At 45.5% G+C, this 25,658-nt stretch overlaps 1 protein-coding gene across 4 annotated transcripts in view; it reads left to right on the top strand.

Moving 5' to 3' along the window:
- Positions 1-25,658, top strand: part of c41h19orf47 (chromosome 41 C19orf47 homolog) — a 40,578-nt gene that overhangs the window by 6,102 nt on the left and 8,818 nt on the right. The window contains exons 2-6 of one of the 4 annotated variants that reach the window (XM_078431044.1): positions 4,149-4,236; positions 15,555-15,669; positions 17,484-17,565; positions 21,617-21,745; positions 25,339-25,410. In XM_078431044.1, coding sequence (XP_078287170.1) covers positions 4,149-4,236; positions 15,555-15,669; positions 17,484-17,565; positions 21,617-21,745; positions 25,339-25,410 — 486 coding nt within the window. Of the gene's footprint in view, positions 1-4,148; positions 4,237-15,554; positions 15,670-17,483; positions 17,566-21,616; positions 21,746-25,338; positions 25,486-25,658 lie in introns of all 4 variants that reach the window. The other 3 variants (XM_078431043.1, XM_078431046.1, XM_078431045.1) reach the window with 3 other exon arrangements.

The following is a 25,658-nucleotide window of genomic DNA, read 5'->3' as shown; positions in this document are numbered from 1 at the left end:
TAAAGTGGTTGATTGACAAATATTTGGCGTATACATGGACTGAAACAATAACAGATTAACAGAATCACAACAATTAACGCAATGATACTGCCATAATGGAGAATCGGCCCCACACATATCCTAAGCCAAACCAATCCCATCCTGAAGCATTAATTCGATCTTGGGCTAAATCTGCCCCTATTTTCTTAGTCAAGTCAAGTCAATTTTATTTGTATAACACATCTAAAAACAACCCACATTGACCAAAGCGCTGTACATCAGTTCAGGTACTAAGAACAAACATACAATGGCACACAAACATAACAGCACATATATAAACAGTTCACAGCACCCCCTCAGAGGGCTCAAACGCTAAATGCTCTTTCTATAACCTCCTTCACATGCCCCGCGATATTGGTGATATTAGAGGATACATCTGGTACAAATGTACAACATTCTTGCCCTATCATAGCACAGGTACCCCCTCTCTTGGCTAGCAGGAAATCTAGAGCCATACGATTCTGGAGAGCGACAAGACGCAGGGCCACCATTTCAGTTGTTAACTGGCCTGTTTGTTCCTGAGTCTCGTACAGTCCATCAGCGGTACAATTTGCTAATTGTTCCAGGGCACTAGCTAAGTTTCAAATTTCAGTTCCCGCCCGAGCGGTTCCCCATCTCGGGAATATTAGCCACCAAAACCCCTCAAACTCCAATACAACTCGATTAGAGCTCCACTCTGGATGCTGCAGAGGATGATTTATGATTTGTAAAGGTGGGATCACAAAAGCTAGATAACAACACCCTGTCCAGGTCTCATAAGATCCCTGATCATACCGTGGCGAAAGTCCTGGTAACCAGACATATGCTCAGCTCCCACATTTTAAGTAAGTCCCATTAAGAGGTCTTGGGGGAACTGCAGTACTGATATGGGTGCATGTGCTGAATCCCACAGACAGACCAACTTCATTTGGTCTAGATCCCATTCTACAGAAACAAGTTGTATTTATCGGTGTTTCTGGAGAGTCATGAGGAGAATTAACTTGTATCCGGGGCCAATTCTCCTGTGTTTGATTAAGATAGGGTCTCAAGGACCACCCATTAAAACATTGAAATCCACAGTCATCTGGTCGGTTATCATAATCCGTACACCAATTATTGGAGCCAGGGCTCTGTGAGTGATTCAAAAAGAACCGGGCAGACCTGGTGTTCTAAAGCACCAGCTCACCCTCCGAGCAAATGGTTATCGCTCTCAATACTAGGCAGTAAATAAGTCAATAGTAAAGCGTGCACGGAATAGGAGTAAGGAAAGGTGTTATCCATAAAATAGTTTACCATGACGTTGCTACGCCTGATTAAAAGCTTTGTCAACTTGTAACATGAATTTAAAAATACCTGGACTGAAAGACAAAAACAAAATTCCCATGTAACCTCCAATTTTTCCCAGTCTATTCTTCCCCTCATCTCCTCTCGTAGGGACGACTGATGTAACCCTCGAGTTCGTCTACATCGACCCTGATACGGCTGCTGCTTCTTACATGGAAAACTAAATTCATCTGTCAGGCATTGGAAATTAAGCTGGCACAAAGCATGTCCACAGGGTACAACCCAATAGGCTTGGTCTCTCAATTGTTTAGCTCTGGTCTTATTAAACCATTAAACTATCCTGAGCAGGGTCCTATTCCTTCTGCCTTCCAGGGTATTGTGCCTTTGTCTCCTCTGCACATCATCTGATCGTCTTTACATAAATGTCATGGAGTAAATACAGATTGACCACAATACCATATAATTCATGAGTGCACTTCCCCTAATAGCAGGAGTAACAATAGCTAAATAGCAACATCAATAGCAAAATCAATCCATCAGCTAAACACATCAACAATAACTAAGCAATACTTATAACTATGTACACGTGGCAATTCAATAAAATCAATTTGTAAACCCCAATGTATTTTGGGGTGATACCATGTAGCATTTATTACATCCAACATTCCCCTCTTACCAGCATAGGTAAGAGAGTGCACATAATACAACAAAACAGGTAAAAGCGCGTTAGGGACACAAACTTTGCCAGAGGCAGTAACCCAAAGCAAGTCAGATTCGCAAGGGGAACACCCATCCTGGCTCCACTGGTGTCTCTCAGCCTCGGGGGCGTCCCCCTGAAGCTGGCAGAATTCCGAAACACTGGGCATAGCGGTAGTTGCAGAAAACTGCTGTTGTTCGCCTGAAGAAACTAAAATGGTAGGGGTCAGGGCCTCTGTGCATGCCAATGTGTCAGCCAATGCATTCCCGAAAGAAATGGGATCCTTGACAGATGTATGCGAATTACATTTAATGACAGCCAAGGTTTTTCGGGAGTGTTAAACTCGCTAGTAGATTTCAGAAAAACAGGACATTTTTAATAGGAGTGCCTGCTGCAGTCAAAAAGCCCCTGTGCTGCCACAGGTTACCAAAATCATGTGCAACCCCAAAGGCATATCGTGAGTCGGTGTAAATACTAGCACATTGGTCAACGCAAAGGTGGCAGGCCTGCTGGGCAGCATGAGGTGTACTGAAAAAGGCGAGGGTGGGCAGCATCCTCAATCTTTAGCGCCGATCGTGCGGATTCTTACTCGTGGCGCAACTTAACCCTTTGTCTGGGACCTATCCATATTCCCTGATGCTGTCTCATTATCGGGGGGTAGTCCCCAATATCCTGACGGGGAGGGTAGAACCGGGACTGGCACAACCGCAGCCGGTGGATCTGCCTGTGGGGCTGTGGGGATCGGACACGTCCAGGGTTCCTCGTCACCCTCGGACTCCTGATTACCTAATAAAGCCGCTATATACTCCAGTGGTTCGGATTCTGACTTTTGTTGTTGTGCGGGATATATCCCTTTGGTACCGGTTTAAAATTCACCTCGAGCTCGGGTAGCACGGTCAAGTCTTAGATCATACACCTTCATTTTCCCTCCAACTTCGCTCCCTCAACTCCTGATGGCGCTTCTGCACCCCCTCTTTGATAGTCTCTACATTCCATGTACCTCCTACTGGCCAGGCCTCGTTTCCCAATCTTTTCATTAACGAAGCAAATAAATAAATAACACATGTGTTGTACCGGGGCACCGCCATCACTCTTATCCAAAGACTGTCCCATATGTCTGATTGTCAATTATCCGAAAATATGTTATCAATAAATACTACCAATAAATATTACCAATAAATATTAATTGCACCCAGACCAAGACAATGACAAGAGTGACCGCCCCTTACCTTCCAAATCCGGAACCTTATCCTTATCCTTTTCCTTATCGGTTCGTCTGTGAATCTCAGTTGAACACGAAATCAACCCCAAACGAGGGACTTCAGTGTCTGAAAAACGTCAACGTCCGGGGTCTCGAACAACGGTCGAGAAGTGCACTCTGTCCCCTGTGGACGTGTTTCAGCCACCGATGCCGCTTAGTCGTTCGTGGTTGACGGTGCCAAAGAGATCCTGCCGACTACGCCAAATGTTGTAGTCTGTGGCCTATTAGAAAAAACAGGCAGACAACCGAATTCGTTTAACCTCTTTATTCTACTCATCCAGGTGGGAGAGAGTCTAGAAACCGAAGCGTTTAGAAACGCTTAGGAAGCTAGTGTAGTCTCTCTCCCCGAATGCTAACAATTACACATATTTATACCCGAAATACATGTGTCAGTACATTTCCTGTTGCTACCTTATATGGCAAGTTTTACAATGTCCTATAAATCTTTGTCTCTTTCGGGACCTCCGCGTCCGTTGTGTCCATCATGACCTCTTCTTTCTTGGGAACAGAGGGCAGTCCATATGGCAAGTTGTTCTTCTTAACACTTCAAAGGATGGCTAACCATCAAAGCCTTAAAGCCAGTTGCCCATATCAAAGGATACCCTTAGCCATAAACAGGATGTCTTGGCAACATAATCGAGCTGGAGCTTTTACACCTTTTTAACACCCCTGCAATAAAACCCACATGGCTACGCTGAATTTGAGCCCTTAAAGACCTGATGGCCTAGTTCTGCTCATGTGATTTATGAGTTTACCCCGAGGTATCACTGGATCAGTACATAGATTCAGGCGCACTTCTATGTGCTTTTGTTTAGGGTGTCTGCCCTACTTTTAAGAGATATGTTGGATTTTGAGAAATTCTAAAATAAAACCTTTTTTTCTCCTTAGTCACGTCAGAGTGGATCCAATTTTTCAAAGATGCCGGCATACCAGCAGGACCAGCTGTCAACTATGCTGTCAGCTTTGTGGACAACAGGTAGGCACCCCTCCCAACCCTTCCGAATTTGGCGGAAAGTTTCCGCTTTCTTATTTCATTTCCGCCATTCCGATTTCACCTCACATTTTTTCCGCAAAACAGTCGGTAATTGCAATTTGTCGATTCAGTCGCGAGGGGTTCCGCGTGAAATCGCCCTGGAAGTCTCCCCGAAAATGTGGCACCTAGGCTGGGCAAGGCAGCCAATCTCGACCTCATCGGGACTTCCATGGCCGATCGGTGGGTTGAATTTGCAACCTGCGGCCGGGGCTCTGGAACTCCAACCCATCTATCCCCTTAGCCGACTTCCTTGGCCAGCTGGATAAACCAGCAAAGCTCTGGAACCAAGAGTGCCAGAAAATCAGTGGTGGAACTGTAATGAGTAAATATTAAATTTAATTGCAAGATTATATAACTATGTTAATTAATTAAGACGGGGTTAAAAAAGGAACGGGGTACTGATTGAGAATGATCAGCCATGATCACATTGAATGGTGGTGCTGGCTCGAAGGGCCGAATGGCCTACTCCTGCACCTATTGTCTAAAATATAAAACACAGCAGAAAAGCCAATTACCACCTTTTCGGGCAGATTATCAATTAATGTGCAAATTTATTTCCGTATGCTTAGTCGAGTCGCATATATCAACTCTTTCTTCATAACTAGTCATACATTTTATGATAATTGTTCTTTTATTCAATACCAAGAGAATTGGGATGTGTAAGGAAAAAGCAAAATAGAAAAAACAATCTTTTCTTTGTGTTGCAGAAAGTATCTCTGTTCAATAATCTTTCTGTAAATAGCAGAATATACTCATGAGAGGCCTGACTTTATACATGCAGTCCAAGAGCTACAGACTGTTGGAAATAAGTCGTTTTTCACACATGAATGTAGCGCAACACGTATGCGCATTTGGCACGCATACCTTTTTTTGCTGAACTGTTGCATTACGCGCCATATTATGAATTTTGATGTAAAATTCTGAATTTTCGACATCAAAATTATGAATTTGTAAAATCAAATGTTGGGAGGTCTGGGTAGGCTTGTCACATCTACAGGTTTCCAGTCTTTACTAACTAAAGTGAAAATATCATCTCTATATCTTTTCTGCATCATAAACCTAAAATAATCCAACCTGGTACTTTTATTGTGCTCCTGTGGCGATATTAACGTAAGAGTTTGATGGAAATATAATAAAATTAAAAAGGCACTTGGACAGGTGCATGGATAGGAAGTTTTTGGAGCAGCGGTAGAGTTGCTCCCTCTACAAATGGAGAGGGAGAAGGGAAAATCGGAGGTGTCAGTATTACAGTACAGCAAAGGGGATTACAGAGGCATGAGGCAGGAGTTGGCCAAAATTGACTGGAAGGAGGCCCTGGCAGGGAAGACTGGAACAGCAATGGCAGGTATTCTTGGGAGTAATGCAGAAGTTGCAGGATCAATTTATCCCAAAGAGGAGGAAAGATTCTAAGGGGAGTAAGAGGCACCCGTGGCTGACAAGGGAAGTCAAGGACAACATAAAAATAAAAGGGAAGAAGTATAACATAGCAAAGAAGAGTGGGAAGCCAGAGGATTGGGACTCTTTTAAAGAGCAACAGAAGATAACTAAAAAGGCAATACGGGGAGAAAAGATGAGGTACGAGGGTAAACTAGCCAATAATATAAAGGAGGATAGTAAAAGCTTTTTTAGGTATGTGAAGAGGAAATAAATAGTCAAGGCAAATGTGGGTCCCTTGAAGACAGAAGCAGGGGAATTTATTATGGGGAACAAGGAAATGGCAGAAGAGTTGAACCGGTACTTTGGATCTGTCATCACTGAGGAGGATACAAACAATCTCCCAGATGTTCTAGTGGCCAGAGATCCTAGGGTGACAGAGGAACTGGAGGAAATCCACATTAGGCAGGAAAATGTTTTGGGTAGACTAATGGGACTCGAGGCTGATAAATCCCCAGGGCCTGATGGTCTGCATCCCAGGGTGCTTAAGGAGGTGGCTCTAGAAATTGTGGACGCATTAGTAATTATTTTCCAATGTTCTATAGATTCCGGGTCAGTTCCTGTGGATTGGAGGGTAGCTAATGTTATCCCTCTTTTCAAGAAAGGAGGGAGAGAGAAAACGGGAAATTATAGACCAGTTAGTCTGACATCAGTGGTGGGGAAGATGCTGGAGTCAATTGTAAAAGACGAAATTGCGGAGCATTTGGATCGCAGTAACAGAATCGTTTCGAGTCAGCATGGATTTACGAAGGGGAAATCGTGCTTGACTAATCTACTGGAATTTTTTGAGGATGTAACTAGGAAAATTGACTGGGGAGAGCCGGTGGATGTGGTGTACCTCGACTTTCAGAAAGCCTTCGACAAGGTCCCACATAGGAGATTGGTGGGCAAAATTAGAGCACATGTTATTGGAGGTAGGGTACTGACATGGATAGAAAGTTGGTTGACAGACAGAAAGCAAAGAGTGGGGATAAATGGGTCCCTTTCAGAATGGCAGGCAGTGACTAGTGGGGTACCGCAAGGCTCGGTGTTGGGACCGCAGCTATTTACAATATACATCAATGACTTGGATGAAGGGATTAAAAGTACCATTAGCAAATTTGCCGATGATACAAAGCTAGGTGGCACTGTGAACTGTGAGGAAGATGCTATGAGGTTGCAGGGTGACTTGGACAGGTTGTGTGAGTGGGCGGATGCATGGCAGATGCAGTTTAATGTGGATAAGTGTGAGGTTATCCACTTTGGTGGTAAGAATAGGAAGGCAGATTATTATTTGAATGGTGTCAAGTTAGAAAAAGGGGACGTACAACGTGATCTGGGTGTCTTAGTGCATCAGTCACTGAAAGGAAGCATGCAGGTACAGCAGGCAGTGAAGAAAGCCAATGGAATGTTGGCATTCATAACAAGAGGAGTTGAGTATAGGAGCAAAGAGGTCCTTCTGCAGTTGTACAGGGCCCTAGTGAGACCGCACCTGGAGTACTGTGTGCCGTTTTGGTCTCCAAATTTGAGGAAGGATATTCTTGCTATTGAGGGCGTGCAGCGTAGGTTTACTAGGTTAATTCCCGGAATGGCGGGACTGTCATATGTTGAAAGACTGGAGTGACTAGGTTTGTATACACTGGAATTTAGAAGGATAAGAGGGGATCTTATCGAAACGTATAAGATTATTAAGGGGTTGGACATGTTAGAGGTAGGAAACATGTTCCCAATGTTGGGGGAGTCCAGAACCAGGGGCTACAGTTTAAGAATAAGGGGTAGGCCATTTAGAACGGAGATGAGGAAAAACTTTTTTAGTCAGAGAGTTGTGAATCTGTGGAATTCTCTGCCTCAGAGGGCAGTGGAGGCCAATTCTGAATACATTCAAGAGAGAGCTAGATAGAGCTCTTAAGGATAGCGGAGTCAGGGGGTATGGGGAGAAAGCAGGAACGGGGTACTGATTGAGAATGATCAGCCATGATCACATTGAATGGCGGTGCTGGCTCGAAGGGCCGAATGGCCTACTCCTGCACCTATTGTCTATTGTCTATTACAGCGCCAGAGATCAGAGTCTGATCCTGACTATGGGTGCTGTCTGTGCGGAGTTTGTACATTCTATACGTGACCTGCGTTGGGTTTTCTCTGGATGCTCCGGTTTCCTCCAACGCTCCAAAGACGTACAGGTTTTTGTAGGCCAATTGGTTTGGTAGAAATTGTAAAATTATCCCTAGTCTGTAGGATAGTGTTAGTGTACACCGGACTTGGTGGGCCGAAGGGCCTGTTTCGGTGCTGTGTCTCTAAATTAAGCTGGAGGGACATGGGTCAAACACGGGCAGATGGGACTAGCTTAGATGGGACTTCTTGGTCGGCACAGCCGAGTTGGGATGAAGGGCTTGTTTCCATGCTGTATGACTACGAAATTATGGGATAAGTATTGGGAAATGTAAATATTAAAAATTAAGGATGACTGAACCACTAACACCTCTGCCTTTGGAAAGTTATGTGACTTGTCCAGTCCCTTAAACAACCAGGACAGGAAGATGGAGCTGCAGATGCATTGTGCCCCTGGATAGTGCTTGGTGAATTGGTTGCAACGTGCAAGCATTGGTTAGAAACAAATGAAAAAAATTGCCCCCTTTAAAAAAAAACAAAGACACAAATTGCTCTAAAACTGTTTGCAGTTAGATTCACAAGATTTGGTATGTCGAATGCTTGCTATTATAATTTAAATAATTCAGACCTAACTATAGGGGTTACGGTATGCAAGGACAAAATAGTAGGGTTGGAATGAGATTATGGATAGAGAACAAATAAGACTACAGATGCTGGAATCTGGAACACAAATGCTGAAATGCGCAGTTTACATATTACATTGTGCTTCTGCAAGTAAGAATTTAATTGTTCTGTTTGGGACAAATGACAATAAAACACTCTTGATTCTTACTCTCGACTCTTGGGAGAACTCAGCCACTCAAGCAGCATCTGTGGAAACAGAAACCAATTAAAGATTCTGGTCAACGGCCTTTATAAGATTATGAATGATTTGATAATTTGGCAGAGAAACAGCAAATTACATTTAATCCATTGAAAGGAAAGACACAAAATGCTGGGTCAGGCAGCATCTCTGAAGAAAGTGGATCGGACATTTCTGGTTTGGAGCTTTCTTCCCATAATTGGGACCCTTTTTCCTGGTGTGTTATTCCAGCATTTTTGTGTCTTTCCTTGGTAAACCAGCATCTGCAGTTCCTTGTTTCGGTCACGGTGGCGCAGCGGTAGAGTTTCCGCCTTACAGCCAATGCAGCACCGGAGACCCGGGTTTGATCCTGACTACGGGTGCTGTCTATACGGAGTTTGTACGTTCTCCCCGTGACCACGTGGGTTTTCTCCGAGATCCTCAGTTTCCTCCCACACTCCAAAGGCATGCGGGTTTGTAGGTTAATTGGCTTGGTAAATGTTTAAAAAAAATTCCCTAGTGGGTGTAGGATTGTGTTAATGTGCGGGGATCGCTGGTCGGCGCGGACCCGGTGGGCCGAAGGGCCTGTTTCGGCGCTGTATCTCTAAACTCTAAACTAAACTTCTTAATCCAGTGCAATGTAAAGTTAATGCATTTTAGTTTAGTTTAGAGAAACAGGGCGGAAACGGCCCCTTCGGCCCACTGAATCCCCACCGACCAGCTTTCACCCTGAACATCAGCACTACCTGACACGCTGGGGGGCAGTTTACAATTTTTACAAAATCCTGCACGTCTTTGGAGTGTGGGTGGGAACAAAAGCACCCAGGGAAAACCCACGCGGTCACAGGGAGAACGTAAATGTAGCTTACAACCCAACGGTAAAAATATTGAAAATCATAAATCTAATTAATTAAATCTAGAATTTAAAAAAAACTAGTTTCAGCTATCAGCTTTTCATAAATGCCCATCTGGCCCCTTTCATGTGCTTCAGGGAAAGAATCTGTCATCCTTACTCTGACTGACCGATATATCACTCCACCATCGGCAGTTTGGTTGACTTGTAATTACCTCTTTCATTCAGAGGCAATAGGGATGGATAATTAAAGCTGGGATTACCAATTACGCCACATTCAATAAACAAATGCATTTAACAAAAAAACCCCATTGCATTGCAGCTTCCTTTCACTCAAGGTTACGATATCATTAGTCTTCCTAATCACTTTCAATAAGCTGCATGCTTATTGCCATGCTGTGTCCCTCCTCTCTTCCAGCTTTCTCTCTCTCTCCCCCCCCCATCAATGACTTCCCTTATCTGTGTTCATCTTTTACCCGTAGGAAGGAACTGCAGATGCAGGTTTTAAAGATAGACACAAAAAGCTGGAGTAACTCAGCGGGTCAGGCAGCATCTCTGGAGGGAAGGAATGGGTGACGTTTCGGGTCGAGACCCTTCTTCAGACTGAAGAAGGGTCTCGACCCGAAACGTCACCCATTCCTTCTTCAGACTGAAGAAGGGTCTCGAACCGAAACGTTACCCATTCCTTCTTCAGACTGAAGAAGGGTCTGGACCTGAAATGAAACCCATTCCTTCTTCAGACTGAAGAAGGGTCTTGACCCGAAATGTCACCCATTCCTTCTGTCCAGAGATGCTGCGTGTCCCGCTGAGTTACTCCAGCATTTTGTGTTTATCTTCATCTTTTACCTGCTGCGCTTGTCCTGACCCTCCTCTCTTCCAGCTTTCTCTCTACCCCCCATCAAAAACCTCCCTCTTGTGTTCACCTAAGACCTGCCACACTTTGTCCTGCCCCTCCCCTCTTCTAACTTGCTCTCTTCCCCCTCCCCATCAAAAAGTTCCCTCATCTGTGTACGCCTATCAAAACCCCCTCACCTGTGTTCACCACGTTTGTCCTGCCCCTCCCCTCTTGTAGCTTTCTTTCCTCCCCCACCCTCCTTAAATCAGTCCGAAGAAGAGTCCCAACCTGAAACATCACCCATCCATGTTCTCCAGGAATGCAACTTAACCTGCTGAGATACTCCAGCACATTTCTTTTTATTCCCCGTAAACCAGCATCTGCAGTTGCTTGCTTCTACAGCTGCATAATTTAGTTCTGTGATCCATCTTCCTAACCAGCATTTACTGAGCACTGCTCTTTTTCTGCCTTCCTTTCTTCCTATCAAAGGCATAATGGAGCTTAAAACTGAGAACGACTTCCAGCTCGGAAGTAATAGTTCCCATAAATTCCTTGTGGATATGATAAATTTAGCCTCCGATTAAATAATGCATTAGTGGTGGCAAATGATGAACAGCATTCTCCCTGCTGTTAACCTCCAATGATTCCTTACGAAAGTGCCCTAAAAACAAATATCAAAGGTTTCTACATTTGAGTCCCAGTTGTTATTTTATTAATTTAGTCGAGAGCTGTTATTTTATTCATTTAGTCGAGAGCGTGATGTAAACAGACAATCTTTTACTTTGGTGGATGTCTGCATAAACTGGAGATTTTATTCCAAATACATAATTTGTTGCATTAAATTCAGTTTTTGTGATTTCTCAGCGGGAAGCTCTCCTGCTCTCGAGGTAAAGGCTTGGGTCCCAGTTCTATACACTGACTTGGACACAAAAAATCCAAACAGATATTCTACTGTTATCTCGAGGGAGTCGATGGGCACATGATGGGAACTAAAAGATATTTGGACAGATGTATAGATGGGAAGGGTTCAGAGGCCTATTGGCCAAATGCAGGCAAATGGGACTCGCCCAGTATGCCAACTTGGTCTGACCCAAAACCTGTCCATTTGCTCCACAGATGTTGCCTGACTCGCTGAGTTTCTTCAACACTTTGTGTTGTGCCAATTTGGTCAGCATGCACAAGATTGGCTGAAGGCCCTGTGTCCATGTTGTGTAACTCTACAACCTTCCCTCATAAATTGCATTGATACAGGAAATTAACGGGGGAATGGACTTGATGTTGCTCTGCTGGACTCTGTGGTCCGAATGGCACCCTGTGTTATAGTTCCTTATTCACAAAATTCTGGAGGATTTGCTCTCCCTCTTCCCAGTTCTCCCTCTATCTTCCTGTCTCCACCTATAATCCTTCCTTTGTGCCGTCCCCCGACATCAGTCTGAAGAAGGGTCTCGACCCGAAACGTCACCCATTCCTTCTCTCCTGAGATGCTGCCTGAAATAGAACTTCCCTGTGTTATAGTACGTCAGATAGAAGGCTGGGACCTAGAGTTGGATGAGATGTTTCTGCCAGTTTTACTCCTAATGTGGTCAGTGATACTTTGACTAGGAATGTGAATATTCTTTGACCTTGTGTACTGCATCAACATCGCAATTCTGTTTAATAATTTGAATTTGCAAATGCGAGGAAGAAAGGAACAGCTCCCGTAGTTAAATGTCAGCATAAAGGTCAATCAGCTGATTCTTCATCTGCCTGGCATAACAAAATTTGTGTGTGGTGGGGGGGGGGGGGGGGGGGGGTTACTTTTCATTTGGCCTTTGGTCTTCCCCTGCGACTGGGAAGTGGTGTCTGAGACAGAAACCTGGGCGTCTCTGCTGCAGCTGAATTTATAAACCTGTCTAGTTATGAGTTGTCTTTTACCACTAGGAAGTAACTGATCTAAAGTACAGTGTATTTATTTGTAAACTAATAGACAATCGGTGCAGGAGTAGGCCATTCGGCCCTTCGAGCCAGCACCGCCATTCAATGTGATCATGGCTGATGCAAACATATAGTGTCCCATTTGCCTGTGCTTGGCCCATATCCCTCTAATTCATTTATATCCATGTATCTGTGCCCATGTCTTTTAAATGCTGTAATTGTACCTGCCTCAACTACTCTGACTGAAAAGGTTGCCCCTCAGGTTCCTATTAAATCTTTCTCCTTTCACTTTAAACCTATGTCCTTTTATTTTTGATTCCCCTACTCTGAGGAAGACTGCACTCACCCTATCTTTAGACTTCAGAGATACAGCGTGGAAACAGGCCCTTCGGCCCACCGAGTCCACGCCAACCAGCGATCACACTAGCACTTGGGACAATTTACAAAAGCCAATTAACCGTCACACCTGTACGTCTTTGGAGTATGGGAGGAAACCGGGGCACCCGGAGAAAGCCCACGTGGTCACAGGGAGAACGTGCAGACTCCGTATAGACAGCACCCGCAGTCAGGATCGAACCCGGTTCTCCGGTGCTGTCAGGCAGCAACTCTACCTCTGCGCCACTGTGCCACCCCTAAATTCCCCTAATGATTTTATTCATCTCTATAATATAAGCTCTTAGCCTCATGCACTTCATGGAATAAGCCCTGACCTAGCCTGCCAAACCTAGCCCTCTAGCTCATCCCCTTGTGTCCTGGCAACATCGCTATAAATTTTCTCTGCACTTTTTCCAGTTTAAGGACATTCTTCCTGTAGCAGGGCGACCAAAACTGAACACAGTATTCTAAATTTGCTGCCATTTCAAAACGTGGCTGCCATTTCATTTACTGAACCCTCCAAGTGATTCATTGGTTTATAAGCTTAAAAGCCAAAAGCATGCATAAAGATGTTCTCTGTACCAGATATTACATTGGAATCCAGCCATTTATTCACTTAGTCGGTTGTTTTATTTTTTGTTCCCAGTCCAAAAGTCAGCTTGATTGCAGGTATAGTTTTCCTTGAGTACAGAGACCAAATTGAATGGATTACGTGTTGAAACAAGGAACTGCAGATTCTGGCTAACAAAAAAACCCCGCACAAAGTGCCGTAGTAACTCAGCTGGTCAGGTAGCATCCGTGGAGAATGGATTCATGTTCAAACGAGCAGAATATTGAAAGGCAAGGGGAGATTTGTTAGAAGTATATAAAACCATAAGAAGCATAGATAAGATAGACAATTAGAGCCTTTTCCCCAGGGTGGGAATGTCCAACACCAGAGGGCATAGCTACATGGTGAGAGGGAGAAAGCTTAGTGGAAATACAGTCCGAAGAAGGGTCTCGACCCGAAACGTCACCCATTCCTTCTCTCCCGAGATGCTGCCTGACCCGCTGAGTTACTCCAGCATTTTGTGTCTAGCTTCGAAGCTTAATGGAGAAGTTTTTTTACAGTGTATTGGGTGCCTGGAATGCATTGCCAGGGGTGGTGATGGAGGCAGATTTGATCGTGGTGTTGGAGGCTTTTAGATAGGCACGTGGAAGTGGAGGGGATAGAGGGATATGGATGGTGAACAGGCTGCTCAGATCAGTTTAACTTGCGTTCGTGTTCGGCACAAACATTGTGGGCCATGGTACTGAGGACAATAGACAATAGGTGCAGGAGGAGGCCATTCGGCCCTTCGAGCCAGCACCGCCATTCAATGTGATCATGGCTGATCATTCTCAATCAGTACCCCCTTCCTGCCTTCTCCCCGTACCCCCTGACTCCGCCATCCTTAAGAGCTCTATCTAGCTCTCTCTTGAATGCATTCAGAGAATTGGCCTCCACTGCCTTCTGAGGCAGAGAATTCCACAGATTCACAACTCTCTGACTGAAAAAGTTTTTCCTCATCTCAGTTCTAAATTCAAGATTCAAGATTCAAGATAGCTTTATTTGTCATCCAAATTGGACGAAATTCAGTCACCCACAGTCCAACAACAAAAGCACTAAATAGGCATTAAAATTACACAACCCCAAAAACACACAAAAAAAGAAACATCCATCCAAGAAACATCCATCACAGTGAGTCTCCTCCAGTCCTCTCCTCACTGTGATGGAAGGACACAATGTCTTTCCCTTCTCCTGCCGTCTTCTCCCGCAGTCAGGCTGTTGTGGTTGCAGGCCGCGCCGGATGGTCCGCAGCGGCCCGAGCCTAAGGCGAGTCGCAGCCGCTCCCGCAGCCTCCGAAGACGGCCGGCTCCGCCGATGATAAGTCCGATCCGGAGCGGGCGAACACGCTGCCGCTGTTGCTGCACGTCGGGGCGGTCGTGGCTCCCGACATTGATGCCCCCGCCCAGCAGAGAAATATCCCGCGGCCTATTTTAGGCCGCGCCGGACGGTGAAATGTCCGCGACCCAAGCCCCGTGATCCGGGGCGGGCGAACACGCTGCCGGAGCTCCCGATGTCGGCATCCACGCGGCCCGAGCCTATGGCGAGTCGCAGCCACTCCCGCAGCCTCCGAGGACGGCCGGCTCCGCTGATGGTTAGTCCGGTCTGCGGACTCTGCGAACCGGAGCCCTGGAGGCCGCCAGCTCCAGGAGTTGGGCCGATGGTAGGCCGCAGCGGGAACGGAGACCCGACCCAGAACACAAAGGTCGGGTCTCCGTTCGGAAGGGACACATATTTACAATTTTACAGTTCCCCCCCTCCCCCCCACATACACACATAGTACACAAACACAAAAACACGACATCACAACTACAATTAAGACAAAAAAAACAACAAAAACACAAAGACAAATGGACCGCAGGTAAGCCGCAGCTGCTATGGCAGCGCCACCATTTTGGCCTACCCCTTATTCTTAAACTGGCCCCTTGTTCTGGACTCCCCCAACATTGGGAACATGTTTCCTGCCTCTAACGTGTCCAACCCCTTAATAATCTTATACGTTTCGATAAGATCCCCTCTCATCTTTCTAAATTCCAGTGTATACAAGCCTAGTCGCTCCAGTCTTTCAACAATATCTTTATGGATGTTTTTATCTTTAAGCTTATAAACCAATGAATCACTTGGAGGGTTCAGTACATGAAATGGCAGACAGATAGTTGAAATGACAAATACCTTCCACAAACATTGGGGGCCAACTATGTTATACTATGCTATGCTATTCTATGTTATCCCAAAAAGAAAAAGCCCAAGTTTAACTTTGGACACCAAGAAGCTCCTGAGAACGCCACATTAACAGTCAGCGTGTTGCCACTAAGACTTCTTTTTGTTTCCACAGGATTCAGAGGAACATGCTCATGGATCTCACCAAAGATATCATGAATGAACTGGGCATCACGGTAGTCGGGGATATTATTGCCATTCTGAAACATGCCAAAGTAGTCTACAAGCAGGTGAGGGCTCTGACTAAACAAATTCCTCCTCATCCCCTTCCTAAAAAGAATGTCCTTTTATTTCTGAGGCTATGTCCTCTGGTCCTAGAGTCTCCCTCTAGTGGAAACATCCTCTCCACATCCACTCTATCCAGGCCTTTCACTATTCTTTCACCACCCTTTGCTTGAACACTTGAGAAACTAGACACACTGTGGGCAGATAAGACACAGATTGAACACTTAGAATTTGAGTGATTGGCGTTCAAACATTTCATACACAGCTGCTGGGGTGGAACTTATATATGCACCTATAAAAATAGCACCATCGGTTTAGTTTTTTTAGTTTAGTTCAGAGATACAGCGTGGAAACAGGCTCTTCGGCCCACCGAATTCATGCTGACCAATGATCACACACTATGATCCTACACACTAGGGGAAATCAACAGAAGCCAATCAACCTGTGAACCTGCACGTCTTTGGGATGTGGGAGGAAACCGGAGCAAACCGGTTACCCCCACCCCCCCCCCCCGACTTGTATCCACCTATCACTTGCCAAGCTTTATCCCGCCCCCACCTTTGATCCACCGTACTCCCTGCCCCCCTCCCCCATCACAAAGGTATCTGACCTGAAACGCCACCTATCCATGTTCTCCAACAATGCTGCCTGACCCGCTGAGTTACTCCAGAACTGTTTTTATTTTCATAGATAGTAGATTCTCTGCCTGAGGGGTATAAGTAAACCAGATGAGATTTTTAGCAGTCACCTTTACTGCCACCAGTTTAATAATTCCAAACTTATTTACTCTATTGAATTAAAATTTCTTGGCTACTATTGTGGGGCTATAATTCCACATTTTAACCGGTTTGCTAGTTATAGTTAGCAAATTTAAGAAATTCCTAAAGTTCAAAGACGCAATGTACAAACATTAAGCATGTTTATCTTTACTTTCCCTGTTCATTCCCTCCCATTTTATATGAGATAAGCCTCAATTACCAAACGGGCATATTTTTTAATGATTTCTCTAACCTCTGGTTCATTGTGTCATCGAGATGGTTTTGCCTTATTAGTGTCACATGTAACGAGATGTAGTGAAAAACATTTTGTGTGCTATCCAGTCAAAGATTGGAGGGCGTGCAGCGTAGGTTTACTAGGTTAATTCCCAGAATGGCGGGACTATCATATGTTGAAAGACTGGAGCGACTAGGCTTGTATACACTGGAATTTAGAAGGATGAGAGGAGATCTTATCGAAACGTATAAGATTATTAAGGGGTTGGACACGTTAGAGGCAGGAAATGTGTTCCCCATGTTGGGGGAGTCCAGAACAAGGGGCCACAGTTTAAGAATAAGGGGTAGGCCATTTAGAACTGAGATGAGGAAAAGCTTTTTCAGTCAGAGAGTTGTGAATCTGTGGAATTCTCTGCCTCAGAAGGCAGTGGAGGCCAATTCTCTGAATGCTTTCAAGAGAGAGCTGGAGAGAGCTCTTAAGGATAGCGGAGTCAGGGGGTATGGGGAGAAGGCAGGAACGGGGTACTGATTGAGAATGATCAGCCATGATCACATTGAATGGCGGTGCTGGCTCGAAGGGCCGAATGGCCTCCTCCTGCACCTATTGTCTATTGTCTAAGATGAGCCAACATATGGTGAAATATTGAATTACTCATGATATACGTACACTGTAAATGTCTCGATTGTAATCACGTATTGTCTTTCTGCTGACTGGATAGCACGCAACAATAGCTTTTCACTGTGCCTCAAAACATGTGGCAATAAACTAAACTGATTAAACTAAACTGATATTATACAGCATCTTAAACTGAACTTACTCCTTTTAGGAACTTGCTAAGATGGCCACAGAGTCTATAACTCCAACTCATGGAAACGTCCATTTCGAATTAAAAAGAACAACCGGCTCACGTAAGTATACACAATCTGCTGTGATTTTTGGAATGCAGGAAATGTCTTAAAAAAGATGAAAACCTGGAATAATTCAGCAGTTCAGGAAACGTCTGGAGAGAGAGAGAGAGAGATAAGATTTTGGGACAATGGACTCTCAATTAGAACTAGGAAAAGTTAGTAAAACAAGCATGTTTTAGTTGCAGAGAAGGGGTAGTGGTTGAGATAACAAAGGATGTGCCTGTGGTAAGGAGCACATTGAAAACTGAATCATGATGATTTTGCTATTTGCCAAAAACTGGAAAGTTTATGCTGTAACAGGTCCAGCAGTGTTCTTTAAACATAACGTGCAGTTTTATCTATGGGTGTTTCTGTAAATAAGTGTACCAACCTGTGACATGGGTGGCAAAATTTGAAAGTTATTAAATTATAACAAAATACCACAGCATTAAAAATGGGCCTAACTACGATCCTTTTGAGCTAATCTATGATCAAAATCGACTGAAATTTCACCGAAATGTAATGCTTTCAAAATTTGGGGGGGGGGAAACGAGGAAAAATATTTTCAAAATAATTTTTTTTTGTTTATACCCATAAATGAGAAAGAATATAGTAAACTTCCATCGAATTCAATGTTAATTTACTCGAAATTTGCCCAGAACCAAAAACATCTGTGTAGACAGGAGCATTCTTTCAACAAGACATGGCGTTATCTGGAACCCGTTCACTTTCGATTCCCTTCGCTACAGTGCACACACTTTACAACGACATAGCAAAGAGCAATGAAAGTTTCACGGAATTTAAACATTTCTATAGTAAACAAGAAGCAACATTTACGGGGAAACATTTACGGGTGGCACGGTGGCACAGCGGTAAAGTTGCTGCCTTACAGCGAATGCAGCGCCGGAGACTCGGGTTCGATCCTGACTACGGGCGCCGTCTGTGCGGAGTTTGTACGTTCTCCCCGTGACCTGCGTGGGTTTTCTCCGAGATCTTCGGTTTCCTCCCACACTCCAAAGACGTACAGGTATGTAGGTTAATTGACTGGGTAAAATGTTTTAAAAAATTGTCCCTAGTGTGTGTAGGATAGTGTTAGTGTGCGGGGATCGCTGGGCGAGGCGGACTCGGTGGGCCGAAGGGCCTGTTTCCGCGCTGTATCTCTAAATCTAAATCTAAAAAACATTTATACGGGCGTCACGGTGGTGCAGCGGTAGAGTTGCTGCCTTACAATAAATGCAGTGCCGGAGACCCGGGTTCGATCCCGACTACGGGCGCCGTCTGTGCGGAGTTTGTACGTTCTCCCCGTGACCTGCGTGGGTTTTCTCCGAGATCTTCGGTTTCCTCCCACACTCCAAAGACGTACAGGTATGTAGGTTAATTGACTGGGTAAAATGTTTTAAAAAATTGTCCCTAGTGTGTGTAGGATAGTGTTAGTGTGCGGGGATCGCTGGGCGAGGCGGACTCGGTGGGCCGAAGGGCCTGTTTCCGCGCTGTATCTCTAAATCTAAATCTAAAAAACATTTATACGGGCGTCACGGTGGTGCAGCGGTAGAGTTGCTGCCTTACAATAAATGCAGTGCCGGAGACCCGGGTTCGATCCCGACTACGGGCGCTGTCTGTACGGAGTTTGTACGTTCTCCCCGTGGCCTGCGTGGGTTTTCTCCAAGATCTTCGGTTTCCTCCCACACTCCAAAGACGTACAGGTTTGTAGGTTAATTGACTCGATAAATGTAAAAAGTGGCCCTAGAGGGTATAGGATAGTGTTAATGTGCAGGGATCGCTGGTTGGCGCGGACCCGGTGGGCCGAAAGGGTCTTTTTCCGCGCTGTATCTCTAAACTAAAATGAAAAAAACGAAAAAGTGCAAAAAGATTTTTACTAATCAATGATTCCAAGCAAGGTAAAAGTGAACACAATGTTATTCAGAGCACAGCGTGCCCACAACATGACCATTGGGACTCTGTCTCTTATACTGATTTCCAAACTCCCTTACAAAATGCCGGGACATAACCCACCACGAGGCCCGTAGTTCCTGTCAGCATCATTACCACCGCGTCGTTTAAATTAAAAAAAAATCACGGCTAGTGCAAACAAAACCATTGTCGCATTGACGACATCAAAAAACGGGGACTACGGAATGAGACATCGCTAAAATAAGTGAGCAAACTAGATTTTTATTTCATGATTTTAAGTTCTATTCATTATTAAGTATTTCAATGGAAAGCTTAAACACAAAATATAAACAATAAAAAAGAAACAATAAATATAAAAACGATTACTCTGCTTTTAATTCACACGTGGTCAAAGGGACATTGCTACTGACGTTGTGCTGCAAAAACTTTAGGCATCAGAAAACCATCTAACCGGGTGATAAATGATAAAAATCATAAGCATAATCAGAATTTGCCTTGTATCGAGTTATTTAATTGCAAATTATTGTAATCTTTCTGGTATAAGTTCGCCTTCGGATTTGATGAAATCCTGCTTGAAAAATGTCACAAAAAGAGGCAGGAAAACACAGGGACATATCTGAATATTTTTCTTTGTAAAAACAGATTTATTAATTTTTGCTTCATCTCATTATTTTGGCTATATACCATGATCTATGCTACTTAAAATACAGGATATGAAACAATGGGAATATTACATTAAAAAACAGGAAAATAACCTGGAAGTTTGGATACCTTCGGTCTCACTACTGAGTGCTGTATTTACGGAAACACCCATACGTGAGTCCTCGTTATTTGAGAGGGTTAGGAGCGTGGATTTGCCACGGCTAAAAAAAACACAGAGTACGCCAAGCCCCTACTGGCAGTGACCCCTGCATTAATGCGGTCGCTTGTCAAAAGAAGCTGAAATACACTCCATACTGCAGCTCCAGCCCATGCAAGTAAGAATTTCTTCTAGAGCAGACTAAGAAAGTCTGTTCTATCTGGGACTTTATTCCATCTGGGGATGGCATGGTGGCGCAGCGGTAGAGTTGCTGCCTTACAGCGCTTGCAGCGCCGGAGACCCGGGTTCAAACCGGACTACCGTTGCTGTCTGTACGGAGTTTGTACGTTCTCCCCGTGGGTTTTCTCCGAGATCTTCGGTTTCCTCCCACACTCCAAAGACATACATGTTTGTAGGTTAATTGGCTTGATAGAAGTGTATATAGTCCCTAGTATAGTGTTACTGTGCGGGGATCGCTGGTCGGTGCGGACTCTGTGGGCCGAAGAAGGGCTTGTTTCCGCGCTGTATCTCTAAACTAAACTAAACATATGACAATAAAACACTCTTGACTACTCTGGACTTCAGCTACACATTCCCATCTGTTGGTGACTATGAAACAAAGTGCTGCTTTGGCCAGTCCTAAGTGCATGGATCCTGGGATAGGTAAGTCAACACATAAAGTATAATGTCATAAAAAGGAACTGCAGATGCTGGTTTATACCAAGGATAGACACAAAGTGCTGGTGTAACTCAGCGGGTCAGGCAGCATCTTTGGAGAGCATAGACGGGCGATGTTTCGGGTCGGGACTCTTTCTGAAGAAATTTAGTCTTCAGAAGATCAGACTGAAGAAGGGTCCCAGCCTAAAGTCACTTATCCATGTGCAGGAAAGAATTGCAGATGCTGGTTTAAACCCAAGGTAGACACTAAAAGGAGTAACTCAGCAGGTCAGGCAGCATCTCTGGAAAAAAAGGAATAGGTGACGTTTCCTTTCCTTGTTTTCCAGAGATGCTGTCTGACCCACTCAGTCTGAAGAAGGGTCTCAACCCGAAACGTCACCCATTCCTTCTCTCCCGAGATGCTGCCTGACCTGCTGAGTTACTCCAGCATTTTGTGAATAAATACCTTCGATTTGTACCAGCATCTGCAGTTATTTTCTTACACTAAGTCACTCCAATACTTTGTATCTATCTAGCGCATAAAGTGCACTTTAATTTAATTTTAATGACATCAGTTGTATTGTTACCGAAGGAAATGAGTTCTATATCTGCATGGAATTATTGGATTCCTGGTAGTTAGTTAGTTGACATATGGGTGTCTGTGCTCTCCACATGCATCCTCTTTATTCCCTTCTCCCGATTCAGCTGCCACTCGAATGATCGCTAACAGCTTGAGCAGAGAATCCCCACCTACCACCCCTGTGAGGAGACCAGAACCAACCGCTTCCAAAATATCCGTCACCGTGGCCAACAAGCTTGCCACAAAGAAAGCAGGTAGGAAAAGAAATGGTGTCGCAGAGAACTGCAGATGCTGGTTTAAATCAGAGATAGACACAAAATCCTGGAGTAACTCAGCCGGACATAAAAAACCTTGCATTGCAGCTCCCTTTCACTCAAGGTTACGATATCATTAGTCTTCCTAATCACTTTCAATAAGCTGCATGCTTATTGCCATGCTTTGTCCTGCCTCTCCTCTCTTCCAGCTTTCTCTCCCCCCCATCAAAGCCTCCCCTTATCTGTGTTCATCTTTTACCCATAGGAAGGAACTGCAGATGCTGGTTTAAACCAAAGATAGACACAAAATGCTGGAGTAACTCAGCGGGTTAGGCAGCATCTCTGGAGAGAAGGAATGGGTGACGTTTCGGGTCGAGACCCTTCAGACTGCAGAAAGGCAATGGGGTCTCGTAGACGTTTCTCCTGTTTCCAATTGCAGAGAGCAATTTTTTTTTAAACCCGTGTTTTAGTTTTGGAGAGACAGCGCGGCAACAGGCCCTTCGGCCCACCGACCAGCAATCCCCACACATTAATACTACCCCCCACACATTAATACTACCCCCCACACACACACACACACTGGTGACAATTTTTACATTTGCACCAAGCCAATTAACTTACAAATCTGTACTTTGGAGTGTGGGAGGAAACTGTAGATCTCGGAGGAAACTCAAGCAGGTCACAGGGAGAAAGTACAAACTCCGTCCAGACAGCACACCCTAGTCAGGATCAAACCTCGGTCTCTGGCGCTGTAAGTCAGCAACCTTACAGGTGTGCCGCCCTTGCATATTTATGGTTAGCAAAAGCCTAGAGGGATATGAACCAAACGTGGGCGGGTAGTGTAAATACGATATAACTATTCATCCCCGGAGGGAAATTGGTCTGCCGACAGTCACAACACACTAGGTCCACAAAAACTTGAAATTAAAAGTGAAAACAAAAATAAAAAGGCAAGAGACTGTTGGCTGGCTGCCATGTGCACAGCGCCTTCACCAGAACAAACGAACAAACAAACATAAGGCTTATTCCCCCGGTCAGAGGATCCTAAACTGGAGTGCCCCTCCCCCACATCGCCCCCCCCCCCCCCACCCCTTGTCCTCCCACTGTCCCTCACAACGGTCCCCCCAAGCCGGGTCCCCATTGTCTTGCCCTCCTCACTCACGTTCCTCGACCGCGAGGCCCAACCGCCACCGAGGCTCCCTTTGCTGCCGAGCTGCACATGGCCGCCGAGGCTCCCGTTGCCGCCAAGGCCCCACTGCTGCCGAGGCTCCCATTGCTGCCACCTCCGAGGCTCCTTTGGCCCAGACATGCCTCGCCGTCCGGCTTCACCGCAGTCCTGTGGGGCGAGTCGGGCCTACCAGGGTGCGTTCTGGTCGTCGGTGGCATGGTTGGCGGGTGGATCGGGCCAGCGTGGCTCCCCGGGTCACTCCCGCCACGCTTGCGCCTCCTCGGGACTCTCCCGTTTAGGACAAGGGCAAACAGAAAAACAGTGGCGCAGCGGTAGAGTTGCTGCCTTACAGCGAATGCAGCGCTGGAGACTCGGGTTCGATCCTGACTATGGGCGCCGTCTGTACGGAGTTTGTACGTTCTCCCCGTGACCTGCGTGGGTTTTCTCCAGGATCTTCAGTTTCCTCCCACACTCCAAAGACATACAGGTATGTAGGTTAATTGGCTGGGCAAATGTAAAAAACATGTCCCTAGTGCGTGTAGGATAGTGTTAATGTGCGGGGTTCGTTGGGCGGCGCGGACCCGGTTGGCCGAAGGGCCTGTTTCTGCGCTGTATCTCTAAATCTGAATCTAAATCTAAAACCATCTCTGGAGCACATGGATTGGTGATGTTTCTTTTTCTCCTGCCACCCTTCTTCAGAACCAAAATGTCGTCTATCCACGTTCTCCAGAGATGCAGCCTGACCTGCTAAATTGCTCCAGCACTTTTAGTTTTAGAGATACAGAATGAAAACTGGCCCTTCGGCTCACCGAGTCTGCTCTGACCGGTAATCTTCTGTACATTAGTTCTATGCTACACACCAGGGACAATTTACTGAAGCCAATTAACCTACAATAATTAACATACAATCGGTAAAATTAATCAGGAGCCTATCTCCTGAGATGGAGTCAAGTGAGATCAACAAATGGAAGGGAGATGTTGGACATGGTCCAAGTGAATGTGAGTGCAGGATGGAAATTGGTCATTTTACTGATTGTATGCCTCGTATCACCTTCCCCTCAGCCAACAATGAACCATTCTATATGTCCTTGAGCATTGTCTGCTTTGATCTGTCGTTTTCACACCTTACCCTTCCATATCTCCAGTCTCCCTCTTCCCCGACTCAGACTGAAGAAGGGTCTCGACCCGAAAAGTCACCCGTTCCTTCTCTCCAGAGATGCTGCCTGTCCTGCTGAGTTGCTCCAGCATGTTGTGTCTAGCCCAGATGTTGAGATCGTGTTGGGGGGAGTAGGAGGTGGATGGGATAGCCTAGCCCTGGCTTGCTCCTGCAGCCACCGAGGCCCCCATCTGGGCCAAGTGCATTCCCAGTCAAAATCATCGTTGATAATGGTCTGCTGGGGAATCCTGTGTGTTGAAGACTCTAGCTCTCCCCTGCTCTGCACTGGAGAATGGAATGATCTCCATTACAGCTTGCATGTAACAGCCAAACATATCAACAAAACGGTTCAAACGATTAAAAGGATGGATGATGGCAGTGTTGCCATTGCACTACTGATTATTGCCTGTTATTGACATGCCCTGTGGACTGGAAATGCAAGTTATTATATAATTTGGATAGAACAACCGCAATGGACATGTACTGTAAAATTGTGCAACATAGTGGTGCAGCTTTAGTTTTTGAGTTTTTCGTTTAGAGATACAGTGCGGAAACAGCCCTTCCGGCCTACCAAGTCCGCATCCCCGCACATTAAAACTATCCTACGCACACTAGGGACAATTTTACACGTACACCAAGCCAATTAACCTACATGGCTGTACGTCTTTGGGGTGTGGGAGGAAACCGAAGATCTCGGAGAAAACCCACGCAGGTCTCGGGGAGAACATACAAACTCCGTACAGACAGCACCCGTAGTCGGGATGGAACCCGGGTCTCCGGCGCTGCAAGCGCTGTAAGGCAGCAACTCTACCGCTGCGCTACTGTGGCCACACAGCTCTAGCTGCTAGACCTGCGTCTCGCTGCTCCAGAGGCCCAGGTTCGCTCCTGGCATCGGGTGCTGTCCGCGTGGAGTTTGCACGTTCTCCCTGTGACCGCGTGGGTTTCCTCCGGGTGCTCCGGTTTCCTCCCGCATCCCAAACACGTGCGGGTTTGTAGGTTAATTGGCCCTCCTGGTGCGTAGGGAGTGGACGTGAAAGTGGGATAACATAGAACTAGCGTGAGTGGGTGATCGAAGGCCAGCATGGACTCTGTGTTTCCATGCTGTATATCTAAACTAAGCTCGACTAAACTCGTGTATAAAATAATTTGGGTGAAGCAATGTCGAACGCGCAATAACTGTGTGACCGGGTTTGAGAGGTAGCTGGCGGTTAGGCACAGGCCCACACAGCCGTTCTCTGTACACTTACCACTCTTCCTGTGTTGGTTCAGTTCTTTCCAGACCAACCGACCCGGGGCCAGACAATTCCGCAAAGCGACGGAGAGTGACTGCGGAAATGGAAGGTAAATACATAATCAATATGCCAAAAGGGACAACAGCAAAAACTAAGAACATCCTGGACCAGCAAACCACGAAAGGTAAACGTGATCACACAGTGCTTACAGTCGTGTGGCTACTGCATGCTAACACAGCAAGGTACACTGCAGTGTGTAAGAACTGCAGATGCTGGTTTAAACCCAAGATAGACACAAAATGCTGGAGTAACTCAGCAGGACAGGCAGCATCTCTGGAGAAAAGGAATGGGTGACGT

The sequence above is a fragment of the Rhinoraja longicauda genome, chromosome 41, assembly GCF_053455715.1.
Source record: "Rhinoraja longicauda isolate Sanriku21f chromosome 41, sRhiLon1.1, whole genome shotgun sequence".
In the NCBI taxonomy this organism is placed as follows: domain Eukaryota; kingdom Metazoa; phylum Chordata; class Chondrichthyes; order Rajiformes; family Arhynchobatidae; genus Rhinoraja; species Rhinoraja longicauda.
Note: the sequence above shows the minus strand (reverse complement) of the source record. Positions and strands in the feature narration are given on the sequence as shown.